Source organism: Saccopteryx bilineata, chromosome 2 (assembly GCF_036850765.1).
Source record: "Saccopteryx bilineata isolate mSacBil1 chromosome 2, mSacBil1_pri_phased_curated, whole genome shotgun sequence".
Classification (NCBI taxonomy): Eukaryota; Metazoa; Chordata; class Mammalia; order Chiroptera; family Emballonuridae; genus Saccopteryx; species Saccopteryx bilineata.
The window spans coordinates 96304707-96325554 of record NC_089491.1 but is presented as its reverse complement, the minus strand read 5'-3'; the positions used below and the strand labels follow the sequence as shown (position 1 = coordinate 96325554).

Sequence of the window (20848 nt, the reverse complement as noted above, 5' to 3'; positions counted from 1 at the left end):
TCCGTTTTTAGGGGTTATCTCTCAGTTTTTCTGCAATGAATATGCATAATTCAAGACTTCTATGTGACAAGATAAAAATAAATATGAAAGCTACTTGGTAGGGATCAGAATTAAAAACAAGCTCAATGCAAAAATAACATGCCTGTCTGTCATACTGGGTCTTCATATTCTTTTCCTTCTCCAATAGAATAACCCACCTCTCTCAACAAGGCTCTGGAAAAAAAGTTATCTCAGGATCCTGGGACACAAAATAATCTTTATACTAGTGTGGTGTTTTCAACTTACAGAGTTCTTTCATGCTCATTTACTTATTTATAAATATTTTGCTTAGTGACACTCCCCCATCAAACTGGGATAAGCTGGAATAGACAGGTGATGAAAATGGGGGTCAGAAGATCATAGTTCTGAGTTCCAATGGTACTGAGATTTGGGATGAGTCCATGATATAGTTAAGCCACAGTAATGTTCTTCATTAAAATGGGATAAAGCCCTAGTCAGTTAGCTCAGCATTAGAGTGTCAGCCTGGCATGTGTAAGTCACAGGTTTGATTCCTGGTCAGGGCACATAGGAGAAGTTCCCATTTGCTTTTCCACCCCTCCCTCTTCTTTCTCTCTCTATGTCCTCTCTCCTCCTCCCGCAGCCATGATCATTTGAGCAAGTTGGCCCTGGAGGCACCATGGCCTCCCCGCAGGTGCTAAAATAGCTCAGTTGCTGAGCAACAGAGCAATGGCTCCAGATGGGCAGAGCATCACCCCCTAGTGGGCTTGCAGGGTAGATCTCAGTCAGGGCACATGCAGGAGTCTGTCTCTCTGCCTCCCTGCCTCTCACTTAATAATAATAATAATAATAATAATAATAATTGGATAAAAATGCTTTTACTAAACTCAAAGGATTGACAATAATGTGAAATTTCTCAAACCCTTAATACAGTAGCTGATCAGGTACTGTTCATTTATTCGTATATCACAGGGTCTATCTTAGCACCCAATTACAGACGAGAAAGCATAGATGCAGAGCTTGGGTGATGACAGAACTGGCTATACAGGTACAGGAGGCAGAACAAACCCCTTAACCCTGAGTCCAACCACCCTTCAAGCCTTGGGGCTTCTGAGCACCAGCTGAGGAAACATGTCTTGCAGTGCCAAATCTCACATACCAGCCTAAACTAAGCCCACAGCTAGAGCCTTCAGAATGCATGGAAGTACGTTACACAGGGCAAATAACTGGTGTTTTTACTTAAAGGACAACCGCGCTACATCACTGCCACTGAGGCAATCCAGTTTGTCAGTACAGCCCCATGGGTGGCAGTGGACAGGCCCTATTTTCTTTCTGGCCCCAGGGTAGGCAGAGATGAAGGCAAAGAACAAGCAGCCCCTAGCCTCTTTTTAGCAAATTCTACCATGTTCTCCACAAATCTGAGGCTTAAACCAATTCTTTGAAAGAGGTGGGATAAAGAGCATCACTTCTGCAAATAAGTTCTTGATCAAGTTCTGCTGATCCTCTCTTTCCCAAATCAAACCAAGTATGGTCTTCCAAGATGAAGAAGGGCTGGCACATATATGTAATCATTCCATGCTGGGTCCATGGCTGGGCACATGCTATTCCAATCCATGGCAGACCAGAGACGCCCCCTCTGTGACATCTTCCTGCTCTATCATTCCTCTGCACAGCTGTCTGCATAGGGCTTAATACATGCCTGTGGCATTCATGAAAAAAAAAAAAAAGCTTTTTGCAAAAGCTTATTGTGATCCACAAAAAGATAATCTGGGTGACCAACCAAAGTGTTTTCCCCAATAAATTCCAAGTCCTTTCAGGGAGGCGCTGTCCACTGCCCGCTCACCTCGGCACGCCAGGCTCACGGGGGCATACTTGGGGTGTTGGATGAATAAATAAATGAACAGCCTCAATACAGAGGCTTGGGAACAGGCAGTCATCTGTATAAGATATTAATTCTCCCCAAAGCCTCAAAGTCAATCAGTCAAAACAAATGACCCTTTCAGGCTGAAAAGTACCCACTCAGAGTCCAATTAGGAAAATGGGGTCTGTGTATATGCAAGTGTAGCATTTGCATTTGATTAATCCCATGAATTATCTAACAGCCGCTAAAGATACCCCCCCCCCCCGTTACTCTGCGTATGCCCTCTTCCAACGTATGCCTTTAGATACAGCAAGGGTGAGAAAGGTACAAATCTCTAAAAAGAGTATAACTACAAAACTATGAATACCAGCTCATTTTCTAACTTGAAAACAATAAAGATTCAGTAATTTGGGCAATCGGCTGCAAACCCCTAGACTGTGAGTTTCAGTCCTCTTCCACCCATCTCTTTTATTCATGACTAGCCAACTGCTGCTTAAGCTTCTGGGCTGTTTTTCTCCTTGTGGGATTGTGCCCTTGGGTGTTGCCATGGGAAAATGCTAGAATCAGATAGCCCAGAGAGAATTTGCCTTCATGAAGGGAGCCCAGTGAGATGAAAAACCACAAAAAAACAAGACAAGAGCAGGACATATATCCCTACCCCTCCCCAGAGATAGAGGTGGCGGCGGGGGTGGGGGGTGGGGGGTGGGCAAGAGTCACTGGCGGCTGGCTGGTTTGGAGCATGCGTCTGCTGCCTGCAAGCCCCCACAGCTGTCTGTGGTGCCATCTGTTACAGCCCAGGCTGCTTCCTCTGAATGGCCTTCCTTGGAGCCAACCATTCGCCCTGTCGGACACAATCAGGTCACCCCAGCACTCTGCATGCACTGGACTTGCTGCCTGCCATGGTCCCCCTCACCTCCCAGTATTTCTTACAGGGCCACCAACTCCCAAGATGACACCGCATCTGTCAAGGAGGCCCACTCTTCACTAGCAACTTACTGTGCAAATAAATGAGGGCTGCGGTCAAACCCCACCTAAGACAGGCCAAGTGAAGTCACAGCCTACAGACCCAAGGACGTCCCTGCCTGCTGGCAGGACACAGCAGAGTAGAGCTCTACTTTATTCCTGACTGCCTACCTGGCCAGCTCTGAACTGTCCCAGGACCCAGGATTTCACCTGAATACTCAAGTGCTACAAACAAAAAAAGTTATGAAAACCCAAGCTCATCTTTCTGCAGGAGCTGAGCAAGCCCAGGAGGGTCCATCACACAGCATGCGCGTTCAGAGGGAGGGCTGGACCGGGAAACAGCACCCAGGGACAAGAAACAGTGTGTTGTTATTAAGTTCTAAGTTTTTAGTTGAGGCCTACTAAAGTCTTCATTTAAAAAATAAACAGAACAAGCTGATAACAACAACAAAACCCAAATGCTTGCATGGCAGTGGGCTCTCTATCCCAGCATTCAGACCGCTGCATAACATTAACCCCAGTTCCCTTCTCCTACTTCTGTGGGGCTGACATCACCTCTCCTCACAGTCCTTGCTGTTTTCAACAGTCTTCTGGCTATTGTCTCACTGGGGCTCTTTTCACTGGCCTCCTACTTGAGCCTCACTGGAAGGGAGGGGGGGTGGATAGTGTGAGTCCTCACCTTCGGACACAGGCTCTGCCCTTAGGAAACAACAGGATCACCCAATTTAATTTATCTCCCACAACCCCACAACCGACACTTCCCTCTGCATCTTTGTGGGAAGACGCCAGTCACTAGGGGCCACTTTCATGATTTTGTTGTCATCAGGATTAGCTGGATTAGGAAATGATGCATAAGGACCCCCTGGTGCAGTGAGGAAGTTTCATCACCAGGTCAGTGGTGTGAGCTATATTCTGTCACTATCACTTCTTATAGATACCAAACATGGGGGGTGGGGAGGTACTGATGGGGATGTGGCAGGAAAAAATGCTTCAAGTACAAAAATACACAAACTTGTCATAGCAATAAATTCCCCCATTGTGTACTTCCAAGGGTGTGAGCCATTCAAGACTATCCTCTTTTCAAACAGGAAAACTATATAATTCTTTTCTTGTCTAACGGGTCTGATGGAATGGTAAGCATGGCTGCCCCAAAGCACAGAGAAACTTTTAGCCCTTTGGTAAAACCACTTAAGAAATTTGGGAAGCATCACACTATTGTAAAGTTAAATTATGCTCAATGTGAACTAATGCCTCTTCTGGTAGTTGTTTCCAATTCTTCTAAAGGACAAACACTATCCCATCCAGTGGGGATCCCACTCCCCTTTAACATGAAGGAAACCACTGTGGGCAGCAGTAGTGAAGGGAATGGGGGAGGGGGCACTGAGGATGAGAAAAACAGAAGCACAACTCTTAAAGTTGTCCTCCCAGGAAGCCATTTGGCCCATTCACCTACCCAAAGCCCCCATCCTGGTCCCTGCTTCTGTGGACCCTGCATGAAGTAAACACAATTTGTAGGGAAAGTAATGGGATTTATGCAAGTGTGTGCAAGTGTGTGTGTGTGTGTGTGTGTGTGTGTGTGTGTTTTACAGAACAGTCCCTCTTGCACAGAACTGGGCTATTCCATCAAAGCCGTATCTGTTATATTTCTGTCTTTCTCTTCTGTTTGGCGTATTCACCAACAAGAGAAAAGGAGGTAAGCTTTGGCGGCCCTGACCTGCAGCTGGAACACAATACTTTCGCACAGCCCTGCCGACCCCTGACATAAATTTTACACCGCAGCTGGCATTTACACACTCAGCATTACCATATGTATAGCTGCTCGGTGCTAATTATGCTAATCACCTGTCTAACTCGCTGCTGCGAAAAATGGTTGTATTTAGCAGTCCAGTGCCTACCAATGCAGCTTACTGTGTGGCTGAACTGTACATTCAGGCGGCCCTGAATGGCAAGATTTTTCCACGTTGCTGGCTACATTCAGGCCTCAGAAAAATTTATTCAAGTCAACTGGTTTCGGTCCGCAACAAAAAAGTTACGAGAAAAAAGTGAGTGTGTTCTTGCCCTAACATTCTGGATCTGCTTGCAAGCAAAATGATAAATCAATTGGTGTGGGAAACAAAAAGGGAGAGGGATTTCTTTTGGGAGCCATGTGAAACTGTAGCCTATTTTAAAAAAAGGGGGGGTCATCCTAGTCCCCAAATCTCTAGAAAGAACAGTTAATAGATATTTAGTCCTAATCCCAATGCTCTGAAAGTATAAGCTTTGTTTGCAATTAAGCAAGATATTAAACACACGCGATTTTTTTTCTGGATCACATGTGACTGAAATGATGGAATCATATTTGCTATTTTTAAAATTTATTACAACAATGTATAAACCTCATGGGGCGGTGGGGAGGGGGGGTCAGGTAAGAGGAAAGCATTTCTTAGGCAGCTAGGGAAAATTCTTTTATTTTCTCTCTTAGAAAGCCTCTATGTAAAAATACACTGAGATTTACATCTATTTTGTAAAGTTTTCTGGTTTCCCCATTAAAGGAGCAAAGGAAATCAGAGAATGGGGGTACAGAAAATGGCAGAATTCAAAAAAAGGAGGAAAAAGTGGTGCCGGGGTAGGGGAAGTCAAATAACTGACATTTTCCTTAACCTCCAAATTCCTGCTTTTATCATCGCTATGTTGTAAAGCAATTTTCTTGAACCATTCTACAGAACTGATTTTTTCAATCAGTATACTATTACTGCAAGTTGTTCTAACAATTCCCCAAATTCAAACTGAAACCCATTTTCCTACTAATTTACAAAAATAATTTCATATTAACTTTTAAAATCTCTAAATTTAGTCCATCTAAAGACTGAGTAGCATGAGACGATTTGGATGTACAGGTGACATCTAGGCATCCCAATCTCCTGATTTACGGGCAACACTGTACAGTGTCCCACCCGAGGGGTAGCCCAAAGTGCCCAGCTGCTTTCTCACCTCCATATGGTCATTATTAGTAGAGCCTTTACTTACATTTAGTGGAAGGCCATTTATTTTGCAACATATCTTGGGCTATTCCACAGTGCTACAAAACAAAAGGTGCACCCACCAAATAGGAGAAGTCATGAAGAAAGCTGGTCTCTCCTCCACTTGCTCTACTCGACTTTCAATTGAACTATGTGGTCAACAGCTTTCTTATAACAGCATCTCTGCATTCAGTTCAGCATTTGATAGACTTATCTGACCCAATGAAGCAATACTACCCAAGCCACATTCTGCTCTCCTTGGCATCCCTATTCAAGTTGCTTTTCTTTGCCAGTCTAAAGCATGAATTCATCTGTAGTTCCAAATCTTGTCTGAGCAGCCAAACACACAAACGACAGGACCACTACTGTGCTCATTGCGAAGAGAGGGCTTACCCCCTCATTCCCTCCCAATTTTCCCCTCTTCTTAAATAGGACATGGACCACCCTGCCTCATGGCACAGAGCAGTGTTTACATTGCAGTACTTGACTGTGTAATACATCTGGCATTTTTGGGCAGGATTCCTAAGCTAGGGGCCAGAAGCCCTTAAGCAATGATTTAAGGGGAAAAAAATCATGCACATTGACTTAACAAAGCCCACTTCCAGTTCCTTTTGCTTACTTTTGTAACATGTTTCATCAATAACTGCAAACTATCTTGCATGATAAATTGGGGAAACCCAATTTTTCTGTTAATTTATCCTGACTAACAACAATAAATGAAGCTTGTGCCATGGCATGGAGACTTGCCTCGTACTAGCTTTGCCATCCTAGCCAGTTGGTGTTTGGGACCCACATGCAGTGCGCACTGTTTGGGCCAACTCACACCTGAGTTTCTGGGTTAGAAATAAGGTCCTGACTCCAGAGTATAAACCTCTCCCACAACAAGCTTGTTCATTCATTAGGTAACCTGACTGCCCACCAACAATTCGGTTTCCCTCACACATGATATCTGTTTCACCAACTATGTCTAAATCCAAATGTAACAAAACAGTTATAATCTTGAAGTGACTGAGGACAGGTTGCATCTTTTGCACAACAAACTCCTAAAGATCTCTGCAGAAGTCAGTTTCTCAATGGCGGTATTCTACTGTTTTGGAAGGCTATTTCTGTGAAACTTAAAGAAGCATGCAGAAAAGCAAATATTGCAGTGTAAAGAAAAGGATAAAACCCCAACCCTGAGAGAAAAAATATCTGGTATTACCATAAAGCACCCAAATTCAGAGTTTGGAAGCAAAGAACAAGCAATTTTATTTATATTTTGATAACCTTTGACAATACCCGTGTATAGTCAAGGAAGATTCCGACTGAAAAAGTCCCAAGGAGTTTCCTCCTCCTGAGCTGCCAGGATTGCCTTCATAGGCAAAGCCTTTGCTCTCCAGGACCTTGTGTGGATGACTAGTTAATGCTGTGGCGTTGGCCAAACTCTGGATATGGAAACCTGTCCTCCCTCTTCCATCTCTACCCAAGCTCCCTGTTCCCTTCCGTTTTGATGGGAGTTCCCCGGGGGAAAGCCTGGAGCAGTGAACCTAGGCCAGAATGCCATGTTTATGTTGCACTTACCAACTCAGAACCACAACGGTGCCGGTTCTTCTATATTTCATACCGCATGTGAAGTGCAGGGGACCAAGACTTATTTCACACTCTACTTGTCAGTGGATTCTAAAGTCACCTCAAAAGTCCACAGAAATGCCACAACTCTTCAACAGGGGAAGCACATCTTCTGCTGACAAGACTCCATCAAAGAGCAGGATCTTGGAACTACTACTACCCCTCACCAAGCCAAGAACCCCAACGATGCAAATGGCGGCTCTGAATCTAGCATGTTTGAAATATTACATAATTCTCTGTCAGTTTGTGATTAACCAGATTTACTACCATTTCAGAATTTATGCTAGTCATTCCTGAGATCCATTAGGAGGAAATGAACTGGACAGTTTAGGAGGAGGTGGGTAGAAGGAAGAGGAGGGAAAAGGAGGAAGCAGAAGGGGGTTCTGGGACCCATTGAGAGGCAAAGGAGATAAGCATTATACTAATAGAATCATTTGGAGTTGATGATTGTTTTTATGGATACCTCACATAGCTGCAACTCCCTCAACTTTTTTCTTCTTCAAAATACTGAAGCCTGACCTGCAGTGGCGCAGTGAATAGAGCGTGGACTTGGAATGCTGGGGTCGCCAGTTCGAAACCCTGGGCCTGCCCGGTCAAGGCACATACAAGAAGCTACTACTAGTTGGTGCTTCCCACTCCTCCCCCATTCCTTACTCTTTCCCCTCTCTCTAAAATCAATAAATAAAATCTAAAAAAAAAATACTGTCAAAATCGTACTAAGTTAAAATACTCTATTTCTGCAATATGGTCTCTATTAATATCTGGTAAATAATTTAAAGATATTTCCTTGTTTTAAAAACAAAAAACACTTTTAAAATCACACACACACACACACACCCCTACTCTGCCTCAGAAGAGCAGACTACTCCTAGGTGGTTAAATCGGGGCAGACAGCTGCCATGACAAAGAAGGGGGCAGCCACAACAGCAGCCCCCTCCGCAGGAGAACTGTGAAACCCCCATTCCACAGCACGAGAAGGGCAGACAAGTTATAGCTCGGCCTGAGTGGACAGAGCTCTGGGGTCATAGGGAGGTCAGCTTTGAAGGAGAAATCCCAATGAAATATAAACATGGCATTGTGGAAACCAGACAAATCTTCCATAGCTTGTCCAGCCAGCGTTAATCTCGCCATCAGCTGTGGCGCATAATCCAAACAAACGGATCCGGCAGTTCGTACATCTGGAAGCTGTCATTTTCTGGGGCCTCCAAGTGGCGCTACGTGCATCTGAAACACCCCATCGCCCAATCTGGCTTCTAAACTCTTTGGAGGTCAAGAGTGGCAGGCAGCAGACAGATAGGGAGGACCCGCAGGGTCAGCTGCCCTGGGGAGAAGGCATCTGAGGTTGTTATTTTTAAAGTGATTATTGTCTTAATCGTTTTCCTCCAGATATGAAAGAAATACCACAACTGATTCCACCTGTAGGTGTGCGCCCACTATTGGAATTTAATCATCACCCATCTAATAAACCCATTCTTAATTTTTAAAAGTGCACAGGGAACCAGGGAGCACACAGGAGCTGCACCACATTCTGTCTTTCTGTCCCTTGTGAAACTCACCAAAACTGACAGCCCCAGACAATAGAAACTGGGTGATAACTTTGGAAAGGGCAGTAAAAGCAGAACCATCTCACCCTTTTCTGGCCGACATGCTTCATCCCCTCTGGTTCTGCTTTGTAAGGACACCTGGGGAAAAGTGGTGTGTGACAGGAACATCTGGAGAGCGAGACCACCAAAGATCTAATAGTGTGCTATGTGGACTTCGGAAAGGAGCTGTTATTTCAATATGAATAAAGTCCAGTGGCATCTTTTATTGCTTTCCACAAAGTCATCTCCATGCTAAAATCCTTCAGCCTACTGTAGCTGAAATGCAACAAGGTCTATCTGGCAAAATTAAGTCACCTAAAGAAAAAGTCCTTGGATACGAAATTTCTTTTCTTCCATGGCCTGTTTCTCCTAGCTTGCCATGATATTTATTTAATTTTTAATCTAACTTTTAGGAAAACAAAAAAATTTAAATTATTTGCATGAAAAAAAATTAGTTCCTTGGGTCAGTAAATATGGGGATGGAAGAGCTACCTTAAAGAATAAAACTATTTTGAATTCAAGGCAAAGCATTTGCAGTCACAATTCCATCATCATAATAAAAGTCCTCCATCTGCACAATATAGGTCTTTCAATTGGAATCTATTATCTAAACCTATTAGTTCTAAACTGGGGCGATTTTGTGCATCATCATCATCATCAAAACACACACACACACACACACACACACACACCCGGCAATGACTAGACACAATTTTGGCTATCACAACTAGGAGGGTGCTACTGGCATCTAGTGGGTAGAGGCCAGGGATGCTGCTAAACACCCTACAATGCACATAAGAGAGCTACACAGCCCAAAATATCAGTAGTGAGAAACCCTGCTCTAAGCAGAAAGGATGGTGAAGCTCAATTATCTCCTACAATTGCCAGGAATAGTGAAGGTATAATGCCAGCAAGGTAGTATATATTTGAGAGCACTTAAAAACGTCAAGCAGGCATTTTTAAAATTCTATTTCCCTTTTTTTTCTATTTCTCCTTCTCTGCTTTCCTCCCTTGATGCTGACTTCCAGAGAGATTAAACAAACACAAGGCACTATGGATTCATTTCTCAGGCTGTTCCCTTTTGCAGTAAAAAGGGCCAGGGGCTGGGCAAACTTTGAGAAAAGAAATCCCAAAAGCTCAAGGATATGAATGCACATTTTATTACTGGAATATCATGACAACAAACTTGTGTCTAAGAGAGGCTGGAGTGGGAGGGGGGTAGATATTGAGGGAGATAGGAGGATAAAAGTGCTAATCAAAAAACAAGTCAGGCCCTGGCCGGTTGGCTCAGCGGTAGAGCATCGACCTGGCGTGCAGGAGTCCCGGGTTCGATTCCCGGCCAGGGCACACATGAGAAGCACCCATCTGCTTCTCCACCCCTCCCCCTCTCCTTCCTCTCTCTCTCTTCCCCTCCCACAGCCGGGGCTCCACTGGAGCGAGGATGGCCCGGGCACTGGGGATGGCTCTGTGGCCTCTGCTTCAGGCGCTGGAATGGCTCTGGATGCAGCAGAGCGATGCCCCGGAGGGGCAGAACATCGCCCCCTGGTGGGCATGCCGGGTGGATCCCGGTCCGGCGCATGCGGGAGTCTGTCTGACTGCCTCTCCGTTTCCGGCTTCGGAAAAATGAAAAAAAAAAACAAAAAACAAAAGTCAGCAGAGAAATAAGCAAGACTTAAAGTGTTTCCCTTTTGTGCCAGAAGGGTGAGATCAGGTAAAGTGGTTTGGTACCAGGGAGGGCACCAGAGAGCAAAAACACTAGTGCAAGTCGTAAGACAGAGAAAGACTGGCTAAAAAATAAAAAATATTGAAAAAAAGAGCTGGCAGCTCCCCAACACACATTGAAAACCTTCCTGCCACCTGGCTACACCTTCAAGCTCTAAGCCTCCCTACCTTGAACCTGACATTCCAACCAAGGCAAGCACTGAGAGTTCTCTTGGAGGTCACACCCATCCTGAGCCTTTGCCCATGATGTTCCCTTAGCCTGGAATGCCCCATGACCCTCAGTGCTCCAGCTCCTGTGCTTGGCTCAGGCTCCCTTCCTCAGGGCTGTCCTGCCATCCTGCCATTGGTCTGTAAGCCTGCTGCTGGCTGGAGGTACCCTGAGGGTAGAGACTGTGGCTGTTCACCATCTCCCTGGAGCTTCAAGCAGGGCCTCCCTAGAACAGAGCCGGAACTGAGAATATGTGCTGAATAAATATTTTTATTTTTAAATAACAATTAGTCTTTCCATGACCTTACTGGCACTGGTATGTGTTTCAGTAACATCAGATGTCTACCATGTCATTCCACATTTCTGTTACCAAACTTCAGGACTCCATTCACCAGAGGACTAGGTTTGACATTTTTTACTTGACCTAAGACTCAAGCTAACATCTAATGTACATTGACAGTTTCTTAAAAGGCAATCATTATATGAATATTTTAACAATGGGATCAAAGAATTCTTATCACCAGTGCCATAAAAAAATATGAGACAAACCTCCTTATCTAGTTTATATTGATCCGCACATTAGGGCCAATGTATTAATTGTCTTTATAAAGCTACATTTCCCCAGTATGTTAAACAAGGCATGGAAGTTAAATCAAAGGATACCTTTAATTTGCTGACAATGTTAAAAAATAAAATAAAAAAACATCCTTTTGGCAGACGTGGATGAATGTAGTAAGTGTGTGCATACACAAACAAGTGGAGATTGATAGCTCGATCTATACACAGGGGTGGGCAAAAGTAGATTTGAATTCAACCACCTCAGGAGTCAGTGGGGCTAACTTAAGCAGGTCACTGAAATTCAGGTTTGTTTTCTGATTTTCAAAGATTGTAAGACTGTGTAAATAATGAAGACTAGCAATTTGAGCACTTCTGAGATTGTACCTGCGTGCACTGTGCCACTGTGACATTCTTGAGTTAATAAAGCTATTGTGGTAGTCATAACCTGCTTGCATGTCTTTTTTTTTTTTTTTTTTTGTATTTTTCTGAAGCTGGAAACGGGGAGAGACAGTCAGACAGACTCCCACATGCGCCCGACCGGGATCCACCCGGCACGCCCACCAGGGGGCCACGCTCTGCCAACCAGGGGGCGATGCTCTGCCCCTCCGGGGCGTGGCTCTGTTGCGACCAGAGCCACTCTAGCGCCTGGGGCAGAGGCCAAGGAAACCTCCCCAGGGCCATCTTTGCTCCAATGGAGCCTTGGCTGCGGGAGAAGAGAGAGACAGAGAAGAAGGAGAGGGGGAGGGGTGGAGCAGATAGGCGCTTCTCCTGTGTGCCTTGGCTGGGAATTGAACCCGGGACTTCTGAACGCCAGGCCAACGCTCTACCACTGAGCCAACCAGCCAGGGCCTATCTTTTTTTTTTCCATATGAATTGTAAACGTACTTTTGTGCACCGTACATGTGTATTTGTGGGTAGACATATATATACTTTCAGTTGCCTATGGATGTGTTTACATCTGTGTATATATACATAGTATTTTTTGAAATTACAGAAAAAATAGCCTTTTCCAAAATGTCCCTCAGCATTTCTCTCCCCATAAAATCTCCTATGCTTTCTTCTATTGCTTTTTAACTTGGCAAATATGCAACCTGTCATTTGGTTTATTTAGTGTAGTAGTAGGCATCCTGTGTGGACCCAGAACTTTTACAGTCCCTATTAAGAAAATACCATCTAACAAACTACTTTGCTGATCCTGATGAAGAATTTAAAAGATTAAAGTTCAAAATTAACCTAAATTCTGAGTTCTTATTTTACTCTTCTACAGTATAACACAGAAGTGAATTCTTATTTCTGAAATCGAATCTCACACTACTTACTGCTGACATGAACATTAAGTTCACACTACCATAAACAAGACCTTTACTTTGAATTTAAATTTATAAAATGGCATGCTGGTCTCCTTGGCTGGATTTACTTGCATTTATCAAACTGTTGCTTCTTCTACAGGGGAAAAACATAGCACATAGTGAATGAGTGACTGAGTGATAAATCAAGGTCAAGGCAACAGGAGACCAAGTTGACTTAAGTAAGTGTTTTGGTGTCCCACAAGAATTTTGAAAACATGCAATACCTGACCATTTAGTCAGGGGTATTGATCTCTTTTTCCTTATACTGTCAAATAAAAATAATGACAACAGCCAACACAATAGCAGTCTGGTGTGAATGTTATCTCAAACCATTAATATATAGGTCATATAATTCAGTTCCACTTTATTGGTCCGGCTACAACAGTAAGGTTGCGTCTGCTGGGTTAAATTCTTGGTACCAGAAATACTTGTATATAAGTACAGGCATTTGATTTTTTTTAAAATTCATTTTGGAGCAAAAAAGGTAGATAAAGTACTATCGGGGTTTTTTGGGGGGAGGTATATCAGCCAAAATTATACCTACTTTTTTTGGGTCAGATCAGCAAAAAATATATTTTTTGGCATGCTGCAGAATTTTAGTAGTTTATATGAGCCATGAGATGAAAGAGGTTGAAAATCTGACTTAAGTGGTCAATGGCAGAGTGGTCATGGCGAGATGAAGGATCCACAGATTCTCATATAAAAGAGGACAATAATTCAGTTGTTATATATAAAAATTTTACATAAGCTATCATGTTACAAAAATAAAGATAATAGATAGCAACTTTGAGTTGTAAGACACGTGATAATAATAAATGGTAATGCCAGTTGCTCAACAAGTGATAGTATGGAGTAGGTAACATTTGGCTGAAGAAGCAGTGAACCACACTAAAACCACCAAATTAGAAATGGGAAGGAAAACAGCTCAAAGGCCCAAAGTGGACAAAATGAACCAAGTTTCAGGTGTGTCAGCCCCTACCACTCGTACTAAGATGGAGCCTGGTAAGACTCTACTTGGCATGTTACTTCTCCTTCCCTGAACTGAAGTGTATTGTGTAATGCAGAAACATAGTTGCTACTAGAAATACACAATGTTAAGAAAATAAAACTGCATTACTTCTCTTTAAACCCATTACAAGTCTATGGAAAAGTCTTCCTCAAAACAACAAAAAAAATGATCTTTTGTCACCAACAACCAACACATTTCTTGGCTCACATGGTGGAAAGTGAACATGTGGACAGAGCTGGGGGTCCCCTCTGTTCCACCCCTTGCTGTCCTAGAACCTCTGGTAGCTCCCCACAGTCTAGCCAATCACATTTTCAAACTACAGCACTGACAGGGCCCACCTGAGCTACTGCACCCTATTCCGTAGGAGGTGAAGCAGGGGTGTTGTGGAAGGGTCTCCATCTGTTCACTTAATTTGGGCTTTTGCCTGATCCTCTTCTCTGAGCTGCTACCTAGAAATCCCTCCTTCCTCCTCTCTCTCTCTCCCCCAAGTCATCCTAATTTGCCTCAGCACCTCCATGAAAGCTCTTTGCATTTTTCATTTAACTTTCACCACCCACTTCAACTGTGAGCTCAAATTTAGTGCAAGTCTATTTAACCCTAGCATCTTTAAGTGCATGAATTTATGCTCAGGAGTGTCTCATATGCTTCAGTGTCCCTGATAGTGCCTAGGACAGTGCTAGGGATGTTACAGGTACTCAGTAAATTTGTTGCTAGATCATAGATCGTCAATAAAACCCTTCTTTTATCTACCGATGACATTGAAGGGTTGCATTCATGTAAATTACCCTATGGATTCAGTCCAAATAACACTTGTGTTATTAACTACTTAAGGCAAGAATGTCTTCTGGTCTTAATTATTTCGACTATTATTTTAATTGTCACTTCTCAACTAAAGACTTCACCACGTTTGCAAAATACTGAAGGCTAAAACTTCACAAACAAGGCAAAATTAACAAAACATTCTCCAAGATTAGTTCTCCTACTGCATTCTGAAAGGTAATGATTAGGCATGTAACTCAGACTTTCAAATTTTGTCTTAGGTACCTTCCACTAGGAATGCGCCGCATATTCCGGTTTGAAATATCTATATAATTACCTCAGTGCCTCCCTCCCTCCCATCCCATTGTGAGAGCCAAGACAAGGTTTAAAAATGTTTCCAAATAGAACGACTGTCACCCCCAAAAAAGACAACAGAACAATACAGCCCCCCAAAACAAACAAAAAAAACTGTATCACCTAAAGAATGTAAAATGTTTCCGTGAAGGGGGAAGGTCAAGTTAAACTGACAACTCTTAAAAAGACACCCCCCCCCGAAATGCATTTAAAAGATTGGCAGAACCCAGAATCCCTCGGAAAGCTTCCGTGGCCCCCTCCCTCCAAACGTGCGTTCTTAAAACACATTTCTTCTTTCAGCCTGTAAAACGCAGCCCCCTCCCAATCAAGAATAATTCCAGTATTAAAAGCCGATGGAAACCACCTACTTCGCGTACATACGTTCCAGTCTGTGCTTTACAGTTCTTTTTCAAATTCTTCCCCCCACCTCCCCGCTTTTTTTTTTTTTTTTTTTTTGGTACCTTGAGACAAATGTTTTTTTCCCTCTGAGTTGAAAGCTGTCCAAAAACAGGACCACACACGCCGCCGCCTCCGCAGGCCCCAGCGGCTCCCGCCCCCCCGCCATCCCCCCGCCCCCAGCGCCGCGGCCGCAGCCGCTGGGAACGCGCACACTCCCTCCAGCCCGAGGGGTGGCCTTTCTCCGCGCCCCGGCTCCTTTTTCTTTGGATGCGGTGGATGGGGCGGGGTGGACGGAAGCCGAGGACCAGAGCCAGGAGCGGAGGGGCCTGCCTCTGGCCACCTCTCCGGGCGCCGCGGAGGTGGGCAGCGGCGGCGGCTGCAGACCCCGCGGCCCCTGGCCGCGCAGTGGTCCGTCCCGCGGAGGGGCCCCCGCGCCCTGGCCGTTTGCCCCGCCGCTCTCTCCCACAACACCTAGCACTGCGCAGCGCCCCGAGTAGATTACAGCTCGGCCTTTGTCGGGCGGGCCTGGCTCTCGGCCAGGCGCCCAAACAATAAACAATTCCCCCTGGTGCAGGCAAGGGGTTTCGCTCGCCACCGAAATGCTCTAGGTGTATGCTGGCAAATATCTTTATCAATTGGAAGGGAGGGAAGGAGCCCGGGGTGGGGGATGGGAGGGCGCCACACCGGGTGCTGGGTCTCTTACCTTCCACCCACAGCTCCTCCACGTTGGTTTCCAGATTAGCTGCCTTTAATCCCACAGCGAAGGCCCCAAATATGAGGAGGCCCACAACCAAGAACTTGCCGCAGTTTTTTTGAATGTAACAACCCAGTTTAAATAAGAGTCTCTGAAACTTCGCTCTCAGCCACAGCGGCGCTTTCCGGCCAGTAGCTTTCCCCTGAGGATGAAGCAGAAAGGAAAAGTGGTGAGCGCCGGGTAGTTGCGGCCAGCGCACGCACCGGCCAGCTGATCCCGCGAAAGCCGTGGGGGATGCCCTCGAGGATGGAACCCCCGCCCACACGCGAGAACACGAGCAGCGTGGGGGGTGGGGAGACTGGGATCAAATCAAAGTCGGGCTGCAGTGTGGGAGCTGAATCTCGGTACGGCGGGGGTGCCCCCACGCGTGGCCTAAGCAGCATCCCCGAGTGCAGCATGGGGCGCGGGAGGAGGGTGGCTACAAGGAGAAAGGGTAGTTGAGGCAGAGAAATTACTCAATACAGGCAATAGCCACGCAGGACCTGCTAAGGGAGGGGCTGCGTAGTCCCTGCGAAGGAACCCACAAACATTTAAGAACCCGCAAAACTCGGCTCCGTTCCTCGTAAATCCTGCCCCACCCTTCATCTCTCTCGGGTGCCCCCGCGGGAATGCGGGCTGGGGGTTTGCGCGCTTGGGGAACAATGTAGTGCGGGATTCCCCATTCTGGCCCGCGCCGGCGTGGTAGTAAGGAGATCCACGTGGTGAGCGCGGTCGCCCGAGCTCACTCGGGACGCATTTCCATAGCGTTGGGAGACGCTGTGTGAGCTGAATTAGGAAGTGGAGCAGCCATCTGTAACTTACGACAATATTTGTGATCAGAAGAGGGCAGCCACATGGATCTTTCCCTCCTTTCCCTTCCCTTCTGGTTAAACGTAAAGAGCAGCGGAGTGCACAGGGGAAGGGCCCAGGCCGGCGTAGGAGGGGGTCCTGACCGGGCGCTGGCTGCTCCCGGCGGCGGCGTTTTCCCGGCGCTGGCCGCGGCCCCGGCAGGCCCCCGTCTGGGTGCTTGCCTTCCCCGGATTCCACACATTTCAGCGAGCCTCGTAAACACAATGAACCCGGCCGCTCCGCAGACCCAGACCGCCGATTTAAGGTGGCAATTTGTTTACAACTTTCCCTTTCCCCCCAGGCTCTGAAAAGAGCTGGCTCAAAAACTGGAAAAGAAGAGGGGAAATGACTTCTTCTGAGGATAATTTTTAAGGGAGCTGAGATTTCACGCTCAACAAAAGCAAAACCGGCTGCCAAAAAAGGAAACCACCTTTATTTCGGCTCCCTCCCCCCTTTTCTCCGCCTCTCAGTACTCCGCCTCTCCTTCCAAAAGGTTAACAAATGTGGCAGCCTTACTGGGGTTTGGGCTGCAAATAGGGGCAGGGGTGCGGGAAGAGGGGGCTCCTAGGTAGGGTCTCCCGGCAGTGCCGCGCGGCGGCCGCCCTCGAGGTGGTCCACTGTGGACCGCTTTCCACTGCTCCGGAAAAGGCACGCCGGGAGGGCGCGTGTACACAGAGGCGCGCGCGCGCGCGCGCGCGCACACATACACACACACCCTCCACCCCCTGCGGACCTCAGACAGCCCTTTCCTCCTAGGACCGGAGGGAGGGTTTGAATTTTTCAATCCTCGCTAGTCTGCTGCTTTTCCTGGAGAGGTGTGTGAGTGAGTGAGTGAGTGTGTGTGTGCGTGTGTGGCCGGACGCTCCCAAAGAGGAAGAGGAGGGAGGAGAGAGTGGGAGGAGAGGAGTCTGAAATGCACCTTGGAAATCTGCTCCAGAGCGAAGGCGGCGTCGCAGTAGCTGGGCCGGTGCAGATAGTCCCGGTCCGGCGCGGAGAGGCGGCGCAGACCCCGGGTCCGTCTGCGCCTCCCGCCTCCAGCCGGCCGGCCTGGGGCCCCGCTGCAGCTGCCGCCGCCGCCGCGATCCTGGGGTTCCGCGCCGTTACCAGCCGAGGCCATGTTGCTGCCGCCGCCGCCGCCGCCGCCGCCGCGGGAACCGAGGCTTCCCGGGCCGTCCGGCGCGCTGCTGCCGCCGCTGCGGGCTCCCAACGCGCCCCGGCGCTGGGCTCGCGAGGACGCCGCTGGCCGCTGCCTGTTCGAGTTGGGGCTCCGGTTGACAGACCTGCTGCTGCCGCTGCTGCTGCCGCCGCCGCCGCCGCTGCTGCTGCTCACACGGCGGGCGCTGCTGCCGCTTCGGCCACGGCCGCTGCCGGGGAGTCAGACCCTGCGCCTTCCATTGCCACATTGCGCGGGAGTCCCGAGGTCTCTGCGGCCGCCGCTGCCCACATCCAGTTCTCAGGAGGGCGAAAGCCGGCGCGCGGAGCCAGCCTGTCCTTTGGGCGCTCGCGCGGCGCTCCTCGCGGTCCCCAACTCCCCCTACCCGCCCCCCGCCCCGCGCCGCGACCCCTTCACTGTAGAAAGCGCCAGCAAATCCCCGCCGCTCCCGCCGGCCTCGCTGGCTTCCTCGGTGCCTCCCGAATCGCCCGAGCGGCCGCGGAGGGCAAGCGCAGAGCCGCCGCCGCAGGGTCCGTGGGTGCCCGGCGGGTCTCAGCGCTGCCGGGCCGGGGCAGCCGCCGCCGCCGCTGCTTTCGCGGCGGCTGCTGCTGGCGGTGGCGGCTCCTGAAGCTGCTGCTCGGGCTGCTCGGGCTCTGGCTGCTGTACTCGCGGTGGCTGGTCGATCCCGGACTCTGCTTTCTTGTGCTCCTCGCCGACCCGCTGGACCATTCTGCCCCCGTGCAGCGCGCCTCTCTCGCTCCCGGGACCTGGGGACTCCGCTCTGTGTGTGTGCAGCGGGCAGCGGCCGCAGCAGCTCCTTGATTCAATAGATGAGATGGAAGAAGAAAAAAAAGAACTCTCTCCATTTGGAGAAAGAGGAGGAGGAGGGGAGGGGGTGGAGGGGGAGAGAGCGAGCGAAAGAGAAAAAGGCTGGAGCTCCCGCCCCTGGGGCTGTCAGATGGCTTGGGTTTCTGCGACGCGATTGGCTCACCGAGGGCAGAAATTACTCAGCAAACATGACTATTATTAGCTGCTTAGCAACAGCTCACCAAAGTAGAGAGACCACCCAGGTAGGCAAACCCAGTGTGTGCATCCCCGGCTTCGGGGGGAGCCTCCGAGAGCGCCAACCTTCTCGCATGCAATACTTCCATTAAGGAATGTCTCTCCCTCCTTTCTTATTCTTTTTCTTTTCAACAGTATCTTCTTTTTGTATACGCCTTTTGAGCGCGCGCACACACTCAGACACACACACACACAAACAACACACGAACATTTGCCTCGCGATAGACACGGGGGGGAAATGTAATATTTTTTTAAGCGCTTAAACAATTTCTGAAATTCCTCAAAGAAAACCCTTTCAGAGGCACCTTGGCCTCAAGCTGCAGCAAATACTGGGAGGTCCGGCTTGAATTCCCAGGCCTACACCAATAATGACAGGGTGGTGGATAGTGCGCCAGTATGTGCCAGATTTTTTTCCCCCTCTTTTCTTTTATAACTAAAGAGAAGACTTAGGCTCTCGCAGGGAACAACGCCTAGCATTAAGATAAACAAATGGAAAGTTAAAGAGGAAAGTAAGGACGATGGAAAAAGAAACCCTCTTTAAAAAGCCATTCTTTACCCCCCCCCAAAAAAAATCCCAACGGCAGCACAGTCCTGGTTTGAAGGAGGCCGTGTATTATAAACGTTGAATTCAGACACCGAAGAATTCTCATGGAGGCAAAGGCATTTTTATTTGTATCTTTAATGTGACATATGTAAAAGAGAAACAACAATCCTTTTAACAACCCAGAGAAACGTAATTGTTTCCTTGAGAAAGAAAAGTTTTCTGGACTATTTTGGATTTATTTGGACTTAGACCCTTTTTAAAAAACATTAACTACATGTCCTTATTTATTTAAAGTCTGTATTAAACCTTTCTTTTCAAAAACTGGTACGCATCCTGTTAAGTTTAATAACAGCGTGACGTAGGAGAGAATAAAGGCTTTGATGTTGGATTCATTCGAAACAAATTGTGGGCTGATTGCGAGGACTTGTCCGGACACTGCGGCCAGTGTCATCGAGACATCCCGGGGCTTCTCTCCCCGTTGGGAAAGAAAATACGCTACTCCTTGAGGTGGATTCTGAGGCCCCAAGTCAAATTAATCTGTCCACATAGCTCCGTTTTTTATTTAAAAATTTTTTTTGAGACGGTGGAATTTGTTTTTCTTATGTTTGCAAGTTTCTCCCTGAGATAGGGTCAGACCCACAAACCCTCGGTTCTGTCTTATTTTAATATATTTTTTTCTTTTTTAAAAACGGTGAACTGCAGAGGGACCCACGGCATCAAGAAACCGACTTAAGTCGTGAAATGGGGCCGTGTGGCTTTAAGATGCACACGGTGTGTGTTCATTGAAAAAAAAAAGAAAGAAAGGAAAGGAAAGAAAGAAACCCAGATGGAGAGAAAGGGGGAGGGGCCGGGGAGAGGGCGGCCCTAAGCGGCCACGTGACCTAGGTCCCGGCTAGCGCGCGCTCGCTGGCCCGAAGGCCTGGTACGCGCGCGCCCGAGCTCCTGGACTCCCTGCGCCCGCGCGTCCCATGTCATGCAGGTAGGGAAGGCGGTGCGCTCTGCTCGCGGCCGGCGGGTTCCCCATCTCCAGGGCTGCCTCCCAGGAGCCCAGGCGAGGCGCGCGCCCCGCCGGCGCGGACGGACGTGCCGGACGCGCCGTAGTACATTCCTGAAGGCGGTCCGGCCCCCTTACGTTGCC

The 20848-nt window shown here is 47.6% G+C and overlaps 1 protein-coding gene across 4 annotated transcripts in view; it reads right to left on the bottom strand.

Annotated features, from left to right (window-relative positions):
• Positions 1 to 18218, bottom strand: part of PTCH1 (patched 1) — a 65437-nt gene extending 47219 nt beyond the window's left edge. The window contains exons 1-2 of one of the 4 annotated variants that reach the window (XM_066257419.1): positions 17871 to 18218; positions 16073 to 16265 (exon numbers count right to left, since the gene is read on the bottom strand). In XM_066257419.1, the coding sequence (XP_066113516.1) occupies positions 16073 to 16265; positions 17871 to 18068 (391 nt within the window). In that variant the 5' untranslated portion in view covers positions 18069 to 18218. Of the gene's footprint in view, positions 1 to 15431; positions 15523 to 16072; positions 16266 to 16605; positions 16697 to 16924; positions 17136 to 17870 lie in introns of those variants that run through there. The other 3 variants (XM_066257422.1, XM_066257420.1, XM_066257421.1) reach the window with 3 other exon arrangements.
• Between the last annotated feature and the right edge of the window lie 2630 nt (positions 18219 to 20848).